The following is a 14,651-nucleotide window of genomic DNA, read 5'->3' as shown; positions in this document are numbered from 1 at the left end:
ACCAGAGGGACATATGTTCAACTACGCAACACAGTGTTTCCAATTTTAGCATATCCAGTTACCACTCGTCTTTCACGTAGTTGCGAACACACCTCGTCAACACGCATACAGCCGTAGCACGCTTAAGGTTTTGTGTCAACTAATGTGTGGCCTGCCAAATGTATTTGAGTTTCATTCAGCCCTCAGTAAGGCAAAGGATCCCCACGCCTGGCTTAATGGAATGATCACTGGTGGGGTCAGCTTGAGTAGAAAGACCGGGTGAGTAGAGACCGGGTGAGTAGAGACCGGGTGGGGTACCTCGTAGATGATGAGCTTGCCGTGGAAAATGGCGAGGAAGTGCTTGGGCTCCTTCCCCATGACGACGCGCACCTGCACGGGCTCGCCGCCGTACTTCTGGTCTAGCGCTACAGCCTGGTACGCAGACGCCGCCACCTCGTCCTGGGTGGCGTGACGGCCCTGCCGTTACACGCACGCACAGAGACAATGATCCCCCGCGCAGCCTGCTTACACTGCTGGGGCATGGGGCTGTCGATGGCCGGCACAGAGCACAAGGGGCCAGTGTGGCCAACACCCACACGGCCACCACCACACCCACACAGCCACCACCACACCCACACGGCCACGGCCACCGCCACACCCACACGGCCACCGCCACACCCGCACGGCCACCACCACACCCGCACGGCCACCACCACACCCGCAAGGCCACCACCACACCCGCAAGGCCACCACCACACCCGCACGACCACCTTTGTTCTCCATTCTTGACATTTATACATCGCAACGAGTTACTAATCTAAGTCCGAGTCGACAGGAGGGCCCACGACCGGTTCAGATATTAATCACCACTGATGTTAGCCAAAGCCGGGAATGGAACCCAGGTCGGCAGTTTTGTAGGGCAGTGCGCAGACTACTGCATTAGCACGTGTACAAACACATACAAAAACAACAACCGCTATTTGCCACTAAGTGGCGGTGACGTTTCCACGGTGTTTGTACCAGGCTGTGTGGCCAGGTGCGATCAGACTTGGGGCCGTGTCACCGGAGGCATACATAGAGAATTGCAAATGTCAGTTAAAATATTTGTCAAGTTATTCACTCCTGGTGGAAATCATACAAAGCCAAGAAATAAACACCAAGGTCTTAATGCATGTGTGGGTGGAAAGCCAGAGTCTGCCAATAACCGGCGTAAATAGTTAAACTGCTGTGATTTGCTATCGATTTGGCCATTTTGTCCAAGTCATTTCCGACGAACGTAATGGAGCAGCTCCCAGGGGTGCAGAAATATTTCATGTACAAGGATGGTAGCAAAGGAAGACATGAATGTAATAATATAGAACACATTAACATTACTCAATGGTCAAACTCTTGATTTTGTTACCTGCCACATGTAGAGTAGGTAGGCGAGCTTGTTGTTGCTGGTATAGGTGTACAGCACGAGGTAGCAGTCCCCGCCGTAGAACTGTCCATGTAATCTTTTCTCCACCGGTTTCAACTCCAGATCCTCAATCCGGAACATCTGCGCAGAAGCAGAGATTGCTCAGCCACAGGCTTACAGAGGCATGACCACGTAGGGAAGATCTTTGCCTTTTGATCCTTCAAATGGAAAAAAACACTCACAGCTCACGGGCTAATCAAGGCCACAGACGTGAACTGGTATGCTGCACATTTGCAAAGTGTTCCTGTGGCAACGTGCGGTGTTCACCTCCGCAGTGCCTGAACCATCGTCCACCATTCGATGTTGAGCAGCGACCTCCGGCTTGGCGTGCAGCACTGTGGGGTCAAACTTCACCTGTTCCACTCGAGCTGCCAAGCAACACAGCAACCAACAACTCCATCAGCACCACCCATGCATGTTAAGAAGATGCATGGAATCATCAATTAAAATCACCGCTTATTCTCATGACTCCATCATCACCCTTGTCGTCTTCATCTTCATCATTTTATTAGATCGCGTGTGTGCCTCTATTGTGCCACTCGCCGTCAAGTTTAGAGAACAAAAATCCGATGTAAATTTTGTAGGACAGAGGCACAAAATGTACACATGGATCTGTATGGAATGTGCCAAGACACCCTCTCAACAGCTCCCCCACACAACCCATGCCTCAATATCGTGCTTTGTTCTTAGAGTTTTGTAAACTTTGTACCATCGTTGACTCCTCCAGAACCCCGCCCTATCCTCACCCACTTGAAGGTCATTCCACAATTGTGGCAAGAGTAACAGCAGCCAATATGGGTGCGTTTATGATAAAATTGGCTGTACTTGAAATGCAAATTACGGAATGGGGCTGCTTTTTCCACAAAAAGTTCGACACTCCACCAAAAAGTGGCAGGATGGTAGCCAAAATAGCGATGTGAATTGAGCCCCTGATCTCAATTGGGCTCTCCCTGGTCTCAATTAAACCAAGTGTACTATCCATTCACCATGCCAACAACACCTGGATTTAACCAATTCCAACATTTTTTGTGAATGATGTGAAACTCAGACAAAAGGTGCACAAATTCTGGAAACAAATCAGAGTAATATCACGGGTTAAGAGTAATAAAACACGTAAAATGTGATTTCATGACTGCTGAGTTGGTGGTGTAAGACAAGGCTTTGTGCATTATACACTCAGGATGGCAATTTCATATGGCATGCAAGGAATGATGGGAAAAACCGAGCCTTCAGCCACACTTGTGCCTGTTGCGGTCGATAAATCACCTTTTGCGTCTATTATTACTCTTACCTCGTAGCTTTGTTTTAAGCGTATAATAATATTACTCCAAGAACACAGTGGCCTCATCTGAACCTAAGCGACGGTCACATCTTAACCACATGGCAACTTTAAAAGCCGCTCACGTGTGCCCAGGGCGAGTACCGATTTTGCCGACGGTGTAAGTCTTGCCCATCCCCTGGGTCTGGCCACGCTCCGTCCAGTGCTGGAACAGCTGCTTGAAGATGGCCGACTCGGCACCGTCTGCCACCGTCTCCACGTTGGTGCTCACGGGGTAACCCTTGGCCTTGATGTAGCCCTGCGCGCCATGCAGAAGGACACGGATATACGTCACTTCGCGGAAGCGGCAGGACCAAAGCCAGGGCCGTATTATCCATTAGGCACAGTACGAACTGTGTCTATGGCTTATGATAAAAAAAAATGTTTGTATGATATCTTGTTATATTTTTAGCCTTACATTTTCTTTTCTCAATAATTTCAAATAAAATCTGCTCATCTGCGGCACACAGCGCACTCCCGTCGAATTAGGGCACAGACTAAATAATGAACGTATCAGTGACGACATCTGTCCAGTGGCTGGACGAAGTACGTGTGAAACAAACGAGTGACAGCAGTGGCAGTAACATGAGCAGTACCAACTGTAGAAAGTTATCACTGAAGGCCTAGGAAACAGAAGTGCCTAGGGCCTACAAGATCCTTTATCCAGCCCTGACCTAAGTGTGAGGTGGCTGGGAGTCAGTGGCCAATGCGGTGCTTCTATTGTCATGAGTGCACGCAGCATGGGGTCACAAACCAGCGCTCGCTTCATTGCTGCCTGCCTCTCCTCCTTGCTGGAGCCTCGTCCCTTCCACACGTAGATTTTGATTCCTCCCTGGTCCAGAATGTAGCAGTCCTGAGGAATTGCATTCGCACCATTGCATCGTTACAAATTTATAATGCAAACTGGAACATGCGCATTTATTTTTCTCGGTTAATGAAGCAGCGTTTAATGAACTACGGCTGAAAATGCGAGACTGCATGTCCATCAACAAGGACGTGAACTCACATCGTGGTTCAGCAGGTCTTGGGTCAAAGGTCGCGTTGCCACCTCCTCCACCATCAAGTTTCCACCTTTCTCTGACACACTGTCAATTTAAGGAGCACCATAACATAACCATACATCGCCAATGCATGTAACATAAATTACACTTTTACCACAGCTGCTCATTTGACTCATGTCGTGCATACAATAGCAAGCTGCAAACAGACTCAATTCCAAAACCCCATTTTCCTGTGCTACCCATTCCTCCCTGTTTCCCTACACATTTAGCTCACTGGTAGAGCTTGACATTGGCCTTGCGGCTGTGATCCGTTGGCTCATCAGGGCTGCCAGGGGACAGATCGCCATGCCGCTCCCCCAGGGCGGCCGTGAGGACGGCCATGAGCTCAGGTGAGGAGTCCTCGTCGTTCCCCTCCACGACGCCGATCTGGGCGCGCCCGCCGCGCTCACGGTCACGGATGTCGGACGCCAGCTGCATGCCCTGCACAGAGATGGTGAGGGTTGAAATATCATCACTTTTTTTAGCGGCGGCCCAGGAGAGGGCTCAGATCCTCAGCCAGAATCAGTGAGGTCTTGGGTTTTGATCCTGGTTTCAGGAGCAGTATGCTAAAACCTGGGGCTTTTCAAGTGTGGCGAGTTGATGGCCTCAGCCCGGTCACCAGCGACTGCACACCAAAAAAAACTAGCAGATAAAATGTTTTTTTCTTACTGTGGAGAAATTCCAGCTCAGAGAATTTAAAATAAGGGTTTGACAAACATTTCATGGTGGGAAGTGTAAAAGTGCACTCCCTAGTGTGTGGATGAAAGAAGTCAACTTGAACGGATTGTTAGAAGTACTTCAACAGTATGGTTGCACTGCTCCGATGTGATTTCCATACGGCCATTCTTGTATCCTGTCATAATGCGCCTTTGAAAAGTGATGAGATCGTTCCAATAAAGAATCTCATAAATATTCTGGCAGGTTACCGATGTTTCATCAGCTTGATTAATTAATCCCACAATTGACAAATAACACAATCAATGCAAAGGTCCATCTTCCAAGAGTAGAGATTGTGTGTATCAAATGGCTGCTATGGATGTTTTAATCACTGGAGTTATTATTCAAATGTTTGCCTGGCCCAATAAGCGCTACCAAAAAAAAGAGTACAGTGCACCATCATTAAATATGTTCTTGACAAATCAAATTTAATAACCATTGGCTACGTTAAATAATCAACCATGAATCTTTTTGCAATCCTAACCCATACCCCCAATCTCACCCCAGACACAACCCCTAGCCCTAACACCTAAGTAAGCTCAAACCTCCACTAATGTATGTAAACACTTTAAAAAGGGTTACACCACAAAGTGAAATGGCAGCAAAGGATCCGAATGTAAACCACTGCCCCCTTTTAAGAGACGAGGGCCCGTCGGTCGCTGTGTCAGTCGCCGCTCGCTGTGTCACAGTCGCCCCTCATGCCATCCCCGATGTTTGTGCGGAGCATCTCACCTTGATCTTCTCCACGCGGTTGCTGTCAGGGCCATTCCACTGGATGATGACCTTGCCCAGGTCGAGCAGGAACACGTCCCCACGGCTGAAGCTGTCCCATGACAGGTTCACCTGTGCAATAGAGATACGGGGATCGGTGATTGCGATAGGGAGCAGGTGTGTGGATGGGACAGGTCTGGGGTCAGGGATAATTACGGGTGGTAACTCATCACATGAAACCAAGGTAGAGTAAATTGATGACATTGAAACACTTGGTATTTTGAGTAAACATAATTTACGAATTAACAAAGTCTGAAGGATAAGTCTGGTATTTTCCAAGGTAGTAAATTAACTGTCGATAGGTATATTTATCAGGTACTTAGTATTACAACATTGAAATGTTATGCAACTCAACACTTAACTTAGTTTTCACAATTTGTAATTTTCTATCAGTTACATTTTTTTATACAAATTTAACACAACCAAGATGCAATCTAGCAACAAGGATATCAACACAAGTCTCAACTGACAGATCACAACAAGCCATCGCTGTACTTTAACGCTCCAAAGAAAAAAAAACACAACACTGGGAGCATTTGAATAAATTCTTAAATAGCAAAAAAACATTCCTGATGAAATGCAAAAAAAATAAAAACTCCTGAATAGAGCCGTACAAACACCCCAATGCCGGAGCATGGTGCAAAAGAATTCTGAGACTCCGTGAGGCTTGCTTGGATAAATAACAGCATTGTTCTTGCTATTCATGAGCATTCATGCAGCCTTCGCGATGGGGCCGGCTGAGTCCTGAGAACGAGCCTCTCACAGAGACCGTTTTGTCAGCCGCTTACAATCACATGGCCACAGCGCCTGTGCACTCACCGGTAAGGGACAGCGCCGCTGGCTATTGGAGTTTGTTTGAAACGCTCTTGTGACAGCATTTGCCTGTTGTGCGTACCGAGGCAGTGAACTGTGCAGTTTGCATAATGCTCAGCAGTGTTTTTTTTTTCACATGCAAGAAGGATACTTTGCAGGCACCAAACTTCAAAAGGCATTCGCCAGACAGGTGGTACTTTAATAGAAACTCAAGAGTACCATAGGCTGTATCATTTAACTGGTACAACTCTTATCCCTCAAGCCTATTATCCACAACTCTTGAGTATTAATACGAGCTGTACGATCCGGGAAAACTTATATTCGCCATGCCCTGTTATTCATGTTATCTGTGATTAAACACGTTTGTTTGTGGTAGCTTTATCCACAAATTCATCCTATTATATGTATTTATCCACAGTGTTTCTTTGAAGATAAAAGTAAATTTGCGAATAACATTTTAGGTAATAGGATTTGTGGTGTTCATCCCCCCGAATTACCACTGATAAGAGTTCTGCTGTGTTTACTTCAAAAAAGCATCATTTCGACACTGGTTTATACTTTTTTAGATACTTTTTGCACCATCCTCGCATTCCAACACGTTTCACAATGGGTGATTTATTACACATTCACTTGACCACAGACTACCTAGACTGGCAATGCCACGTACTGTATGCCTAATACCCAACAGCTTACTGTGTTGTGAAATGTTCCCTGTGCGTTTGAGTAATGTCAACAACAGTTCTGCAATATTGACATTCACTTTTGTGGTGAAACACATTAAAGGACATGGGACCTCAAATGTCTCATGATTAACCAAGGTACTGGCGCTGTAATCAGCCAAATTATTTGGCGATACTGGCAGTGGTGCACAATCACAAATAACAAAAACCTCACATTATTCAATTACATTGTGGCTTTAAAAGGAAACATAATAGGTGACATTTTGGGCAATGTTTTTTTCTTCAAAGCACATAGAGGCCAGAGAGAGAAATCGAGATCGTTGTAGACTCACTTTACACCATGGGGCCCTGATAAGAATTTCATTTTTAAAAAGTTTCCTGATGAACAGTTTTCAAGTGGCACATGTCACTCGATCAGTTGGTTAATCGGCCAACGGGTCGCGTATCGTGGGTTAAAGTGTGGGCACTTTCATCAAGAAGCCTGGCCAGCATTGAAGTGTCAGTCATATTATCCTCTAGCAGAAGCCCTTCTGTCAGCAGTGACGTGAGCAAGTAATCGCAGGGCTGCACATTTTAACTGAATCTAATCCAGTCGCACCACCACCGGCCTGTGCTGCCCTGTGTGTTTTTAAATCATTCATTGCAATGCCAAGCACACAAACAATTCCTCCCCACCCCCCAACCCACTCCAATAGAAAGTGGCCCCACATTATAATGCAACGCAACAAAGCGGGAGCCGTCACGTGAGCCAGCGCTAACAGAGATGAATAGAGACTGTCCACACAGAAACACGTACACACACACACAGCTCGACCGAAACGGCACAAACAGCAAGCGTGCAGCCGGTAGCTCACGCCCTGAATCGCCCTGGGAAACGCCCTTGTGCAACAGAGTGGCAGGGACAGATAAAGTTCACAATGGATCAAGGGACCTCATTACATATGTATAGCCTCAAGAAATGGCAGTAATGCGTATTATTCTTTGGGATTAATTTTTTTGGTTCATATATACTCGTAGCCTGTGACCAAATCGCCCGGAATGTGCCCGATCTCGTTAGATCTCGGAATCTAAGCAGAGCTGATTGGTCGTCAACGGCTGCTGCGAGGTCATGTGATGGGTTGCAGAAGGGTAGTCCAACAAAAACCCATTGTTATTCTGTACTTGCATGCGACCACTTCAATGCTCCCCCGTCTTCTCCAACACCGCACTGACCAACACGGTGAGGTATGGTCCAATAACCCCATGACCCTCAAGGTGTCCTTCGTCAAGAAGCGGATTCAAAAAAATACTGTACATGTCCATATACAGTAATCATGAAAGTTGTAGTATAGGTGAATGTTGAAGACCTCATGTAAAGGGTGTCTGAGTGTGTTCATCACGAGAGGAATCTTGGCATGCTGCACACTTACCGACGCTACCTATTCAAGGGCCAAGCTTATCGCGTTCTAAACCTTTATAACCACATAACAATTTCGAAAACAAAAAATTGCACCAAATAAAAGTTTTCACTTTGTTTTAAAAGCTTTAAAACTCATTCGATAACAGGGTTTAAAAATTGTCAGCCTACCGCCTAACTCGGTAGCGTTGGCAAGCACACCGCCCGCCATCCCCCTGCCTGGTTCGGTATGTGGTGGAGACAGGCGGCGTGCTTTTGTTGTGCTGGCCGATGCACAGGTGATGCATTCGACATTTGTGCCTCCTCCCCAGAGTCCACACACCTGGCCCCACCAGCTGCCACATCTGCCTGCCCTGGGCATGGGAGGTGGCAGCTTCTGTGAACGCTTTACAATATCAACAATGCCACTCACTTAACCTGCTAAGATACAAACAGTTACACACTTAACGGAATTGGGTACCAGAAGTGAGGTGGGAAGCTGTGGTTTCATTTTGGTTGCAACAACAATATTTCCCCCCCTTCTATAAAGTACTTAGAGGTTTCACGAATAAACTCTACCCAATATAAATTAATGACATTTTTGTGACAACAATGCAAAATACATCGACACAGCTATGCAACAGCATTGCTGTAAAACATTTGTTTCTTTTGGGTCTGATCGTGCAGATGTAATGCAATTTTTTTTTACTATAACCCTGCATCACCCCGACAGAGCTACTGAATTAAAGTTGCCACGTGGGAAAATAGGCCGATTGATTTGGTTTATCAGCAATCCAAAGGAATGCTAAGAAGAAATCTAAATGAACAATTTTGTCCAAAGTTCTGCTCGAGACTACAACCAGCATGATCAGATGATAACCAAGCTCAGCTTTTGCATTTATATTTTCAAACCCATAAGAAACTAATTATGAATCAAAATATTGGTTGTGAAAACCTTGGTATAAAATCAGCAATGCTGAAGTTGGTGACAATACAGCGAAATGTCTGGATAGATATCCCACTAAATTAATAGGATAAAATTATGCAAATATGTAATTTTAAAAGTCTGCAGGGGCCTTTTGTCGCAGAAAATTTGAATAAACTTATTAAACATATTAATCTCTCCCCTCTGTAAGATACGGAGCCATCCCTTTCACAAGTCACTCACCTGTTGACAAACCCAAAACCACAATAGGGACATAAGAAATCAGTGGGGTATTTAAAAATGGATTATGACACATACAAAAGATACAACACCGCCTTGGTTTGCGATAAAACCAAGATAATTAAAATAAAAATGTGCTTGCGTTCACGTGTTGAGGCTTTCGCGACCAATATTACGACTCGTAGCTAGGGTTTTCGGTAAGATCGCAAAGCTGCAACGCCTCGTGTACATCATACCCACAGTATCACGCAATGTAATCCCAAAAAAGTATTACAAATTTAATTATATTTTATGGGCCATTCTCACAGGGTCCTCAATTGCACATGGGACGGCGCGCGTCCAACGATCAAGCAGCCTCAGCGGTTTGCGCTCGCTACGCAGCCTCATCACGGCACAGCTGCCCTCGACGGCGAGATCCCGGTGTCCCTCTGGGCCCTCGGCACTTCCCCATGCGCGTCCAAGTGGCCGGCGCCAGTGGCGTCTCCAGGGACGACGGGGAGAGTGCTAGGGGGTGGGACGGGGCGTGGGGGGGGGGAGTCGACGCTCAACCCGTGAAAGCATCAACAGTTTGGCCTGGAGCAGCCTGGTAGCCACATGGGGCGGGGGCGGGGGGGGGGCTGGAAGGGGCTGAGCCCCCCTATCCTTGCTTTGAGGCCGAGCCACCCTCTTGTCTGCGGTAGTTATAGGGGGGCTGGACAAAATGCAAATGTTAGCACAATTAGGTGATGGCTCTTGCGGCCTTTCCTCATATACTCAGAGGGATGTGAGCCGGAGCCCACGGGAGGAACACCTGATGGACTAAAGCAGGCCGTATCGTCTCGTGCACCCTCCCTCGAGTTTTTGTATGCCCCCCCCGCCCCCCCCAACAAGATGACGCTGTGGGGGCTGGGCTGCAGGGTCGGCACGACGTGAGAAAGCAACATCAAGACAGCCCAGGAGAGCACTTTGGGGGGGTGGGGGTGGTTGTGGATGGGGAGTGCGGCCACTGCGAAACGAGGACGCATGACGAGGACTCGCTGGTCCCTTGCAAGAGTTGTCGAGGGTATGGCCCTCTGAGGTGTAACTTTTAGGCACGTGCCCTTTTGTGAATCCACTGCTGGATGACGGGCCCCCCCCACGGTATATGGGTTGTGGGGGGTTATTTCACTTGACTTCACCATGGTGAAGTATGGCCAAATAACCCCGTGTCTTGGTCATAAGCAGGCCCAATTTGACTCAATCACCCGTGAAAGAGCAAATCCGTCTAACAAACAAGCAAAACTCTCCTGTGTGCAGGAATCCCTTGAAAAATAGTCTTGAGACTCAGCGAGGCCTTCCTGGATGAACAGGAAGGCCTCGCTGAGCGATTATGTTATGCCTATGAGACATTCACCTGGAATGCACCCGACCTCGTCGTGTCTCAGAAGCTAAACAAAATTGAGTCTGTCACATGAGTAACGGGCGTTATGGGCTGTGGCACTACGCTGTAGACATCAGAAGACGGTGCAGCTACATCCATTGTTGTGCCGTACTCCTACGCTCCCCGCCTTCACCAACCGGCGCCGACAAGCGTGACGACGTAGAGTCAAATAATCCCGATGAGGACACCCTCATCCAGCAGAGCATTTACAGAGGGCTGCACGCGTGCGTTATTATTTTGTTGTTGTTGTTGTTGTCGTCGTCAATGTCACTCTATCCCCGTTGCCTGGAGGCTTTACAACCGACCTCGGTTGCCGTGACCGCCTTGCGTCCCTTGATGTGGAGGAGCCGCTGCACGTTGTAGGAGTTCGTCTCCGTGTGGTGGAACCCAGACGCGACGCCGCCTTTCTTGTAGCTGAAATGAAAAGAGGAGTGCGGGGAATTAGGGGGGGGGGGGGGCAGCAGGAATGTTTGTGGCAAGGTGGAAAGTTTTTTGGTAATGTATCCCCTAGGCAACAACGTCAATGCAGTATGATTAATCTTCAAGCGCACGCTTTGTGTGCCGCGTGTATAGGACTAATTCCCGCTATGACTATTGTGCGTGTGCGACTGCCTTTGGGAGCAGACGTACAAAGGATTTAACAAAATGTCTTTTGTAGTTATTTTTAATTACTTTCCAGACACCACAAAGCGGGGAGGTTGTAGCGGTGGCACAGTCGTTCGCGCTCTGAACCCAAACACCCGAGTTCGATTCCCTTCACGAGTTCGTTCCCGGCCAGTGGCGAGTGATATCTGAACCAGGTCTGGCCGCATCACCCCCTTCACGAACCTGCACTGACCAGACTGATGACGTATAGTCAAACACCTCCCACGAGGCCTACATGCACAAAGTGGATTGGCCAGGGACTGCAAATTATGATTATAATGCACATGTCATTCAGTTGCAAGTGTGCATTTCACCAGTACAATACCACAGAGAATCCGCACGAGTGCTCAGTGTCCCTCAGAATCCCCTTCATGCTCTCCCCGGGCTGTCCCCATTTGTGTAAGAGAGTCACGCTACATCAATTCCAACACGGCTGCAGGACGAGCTCAAACGACACCCACGACACCAGCTCTGCCTGTGCCCCCCCCCCTCCAACTCCCCGAGTTCCCCCGACGATGCGTCACTCCCCACAGACCCCTGACCTCGCATCACCTCTCACTGCAACACTGGCTGAGCGCTCGCCAGCATGCGACGGGTACAACGTGCAGCCGGAACGTGGTGGCTCAAGCCGCGTTGACTTTCACGCAGATCTCTCCGCGTCATGTCGACGCGTGCAATTATCGGCCACGGGGGGTCGCACGTTTTTTCCTGCTGTCGGTGCTTGCACTCAATGTGCAAGCTACATTCATGTTTCAATCCACATGCAGCCCTATGTCAATCCACTGCTGAACGAGGGCCTCACAATTTGCACGTGGGTCAAAGGGGGGTTATTTGACCATACTTCCCCATGCTGGTCGGAGCAGGTTGAAGGATGTAAGCATAGTCTTGGGGCATATAAGTGTACGGTACAACTATGGAATTTTTATGCACAGCCCTTTGATGGACAGAAAGAGCATTTGAAATCAAGCGGTAGTATTTCATCAGCACTAATCAAGCCATTGTATTAAGTTAGAGGGGAGATGACTTTCGGCTTCGTGATTTTCTGTTAAGATGCACAAGTTCTGCATATATTCTCATGAAGCTGTGGCCACGATGCAGCAATATGGCACAGAAATGTTCATAGCCACAGGAACAAAATACAGTACTGCCCCAACTTTCTTCAAATACACAAGCATGCAACAATTCAGACAATGACCCTGAATTGGAGGCTTAAGTGAAAACTTGCTTGCACTCAAAAACACACACACACACACTTCCAAACAAAGCCAGCTGGGTCTTGGTTCCATCTAAAGCATAAAGCTGCTGTAAACTTGCCAATTTGCCAAGTGACCGTCGAAGACTCCACTTTCTAATGCGTTTCTGCTCAACCTCCAGACATCCAAGGACAGATCCTCATCACTATTTGCATACTCTCATTGGCTCGTCCTGCCGCTGGTACTGAACGTCTCGAAAAATCCCAAAGCAAATTAACCGTCCAGCCAAATGGCTTGCTGCCACAACTTGATTGCAGGATTGGTGCAAGGAGGGACACGGGTCGGAGGAGGAGGAGGGGGGGGGGGCAGTGGATGCGATGGCAGTGGAGAGAGCCAGGGCATGAGGTGCAGAATGTCCCGTGCTTTGCGGCGTGGAATGCCACATTTCCCGGAGTGTTTCGGCGCGACGCGAGGCAGTGCTGCCGCACGGTGCCGGTCACGCGGGGGGGGGGGGGGGTTGCGACAGCTCTCCGATGTGTGGTGTCAGGGGGCTGGACAGGGTATTGTTGAGCAAGATGTCCGACGTTTCTGTTCCAGCACATGGAGCAAAACCGTTGAACATCGCAGCGGACAAAAGACGATAGAGTCCAAAAACACAGCGGAGTGCTATGCAGTACAACCGCAAAAAATACACACAGCACTGTCTAATCCTGTTTACTAAACCCCCTGCGTACAGTGTATGCATGGGGGGGGGTGGGGTCTGGGGGGACATGCACCAAATGCTGAGTGTGACACGGAAGGAGATCCGGCCTCTACCGCCCACTCGCCTAGCTCTGCGGGGGCCTCCAAATTGACCATTACAACCACTCACACCAGCAGCACTTTCCCTACTCATGTTCCTGTGTGAATTTCCTGCTAAGCCCACTGGGGCAATGCAGGGGACCCTAACGGTCTTTTCTTTTTAAAAAAAGCATCCCTTTGGTGTTGATAAAATTGAAAATGATTCGTGTTTCTATAGCGCCTAAACACAATCACGTCGTGGACGTGTTTATTTTGCAGAGGCAGACAGTCGATCACACGCGGAGGCTCTTGAGCCTGTATTTGTATGCGGAAAAGGATTTGGACAGCAAGGGTGGCTGGAGAAAGAGAGCTCCAAACTATGGGGGTTGATTGAGGGGAATGAGCCATTTCCCACCGAGCACCAGCACGTGAGCTCATTTCATTGAGCCATCTCGACAAACGCACTCTTGGAAGAACGTTATTGAAAAGGCAAAGCGTTATCTCGCGTTAAATTGTGAATTGTACATCGCCCGGCACAATCACCCCTCGGTGCAGTGAACGCGCCGCACTGTGTCACACTCACACGACGCCGCTCTTGAAGTATCCGCGGAAGACCTCGGACTCGTGACCCTGGTACTCTCGGTGCTGCACGGGGAATCCACCCAGCGCGTCGTCCAGCTGCGTCGTGTACATGGCGGCAGCGGCCTGCTCGTCCTGCGAGGACTCCTGCCCAACCCAGTAGTGCACGTCGTACGTGGGGGTGGGCGACGATCCTGCCTTCTTGGCCTATGAGCCAGAGAGAGGTGGGGGGGGGGGGGGTGGCAGTTCATAGGTCAGAGGTTTATGGATAAATGCTAAGGTCGAGAGGTCGTCACGGCCAATGCCATTGATGCCACCACGTGTCTCTTGGTTTATTGATGCCGATACGATTCTGTCGTAGTAAAGTTGGCAATAGTACATCACATTGTTTGTCCCATTATTAGTCCAATTCTGCTCCATGGGGTAACATTGCTCCTGCCTCACTAATGTTTTGAACGCTACAAGTGGCAATAGAAATATTTATGTATTTATATTGTTTCATTAAAATCAGAAAAAATCTAATTCTAAATATTATTTGGGGAAGAAGAAGACTGATGGTTGAGATGCATCGCCTTGACCATTTCCCCCATTGGTTGTTTTTGTCCCCAAAAGAAATGACAATAAGGAATGCACGAACACGTGAGTGAAACATTTTTCAAGGTGGTACTTGCACCTGAGATGCTCAGCCACTTCCTTGTTTGAGTCTTTGTTTATGGCACTGCCCGGAGAAATATCCAC

The 14,651-nt window shown here is 48.2% G+C and overlaps 1 protein-coding gene across 3 annotated transcripts in view; it reads right to left on the bottom strand.

Moving 5' to 3' along the window:
• VIL1 (villin 1) overlaps positions 1-14,651 on the bottom strand; it is a 37,532-nt gene that overhangs the window by 11,093 nt on the left and 11,788 nt on the right. For all 3 annotated transcript variants that reach the window (XM_032945962.2, XM_032945964.2, XM_032945963.2), the window contains exons 4-13: positions 13,918-14,120; positions 11,022-11,130; positions 5,246-5,356; positions 4,032-4,237; positions 3,763-3,841; positions 3,511-3,609; positions 2,862-3,015; positions 1,706-1,806; positions 1,382-1,519; positions 298-456 (exon numbers count right to left, since the gene is read on the bottom strand). In XM_032945962.2, coding sequence (XP_032801853.1) covers positions 298-456; positions 1,382-1,519; positions 1,706-1,806; positions 2,862-3,015; positions 3,511-3,609; positions 3,763-3,841; positions 4,032-4,237; positions 5,246-5,356; positions 11,022-11,130; positions 13,918-14,120 — 1,359 coding nt within the window. The remainder of the gene's footprint in view (positions 1-297; positions 457-1,381; positions 1,520-1,705; positions 1,807-2,861; positions 3,016-3,510; positions 3,610-3,762; positions 3,842-4,031; positions 4,238-5,245; positions 5,357-11,021; positions 11,131-13,917; positions 14,121-14,651) is intronic.

The sequence above is a fragment of the Petromyzon marinus genome, chromosome 4, assembly GCF_048934315.1.
Source record: "Petromyzon marinus isolate PM22_M1 ecotype Great Lakes invasive population chromosome 4, UKy_Petmar_22M1.pri1.0, whole genome shotgun sequence".
Classification (NCBI taxonomy): Eukaryota; Metazoa; Chordata; class Hyperoartia; order Petromyzontiformes; family Petromyzontidae; genus Petromyzon; species Petromyzon marinus.
Note: the sequence above shows the minus strand (reverse complement) of the source record. Positions and strands in the feature narration are given on the sequence as shown.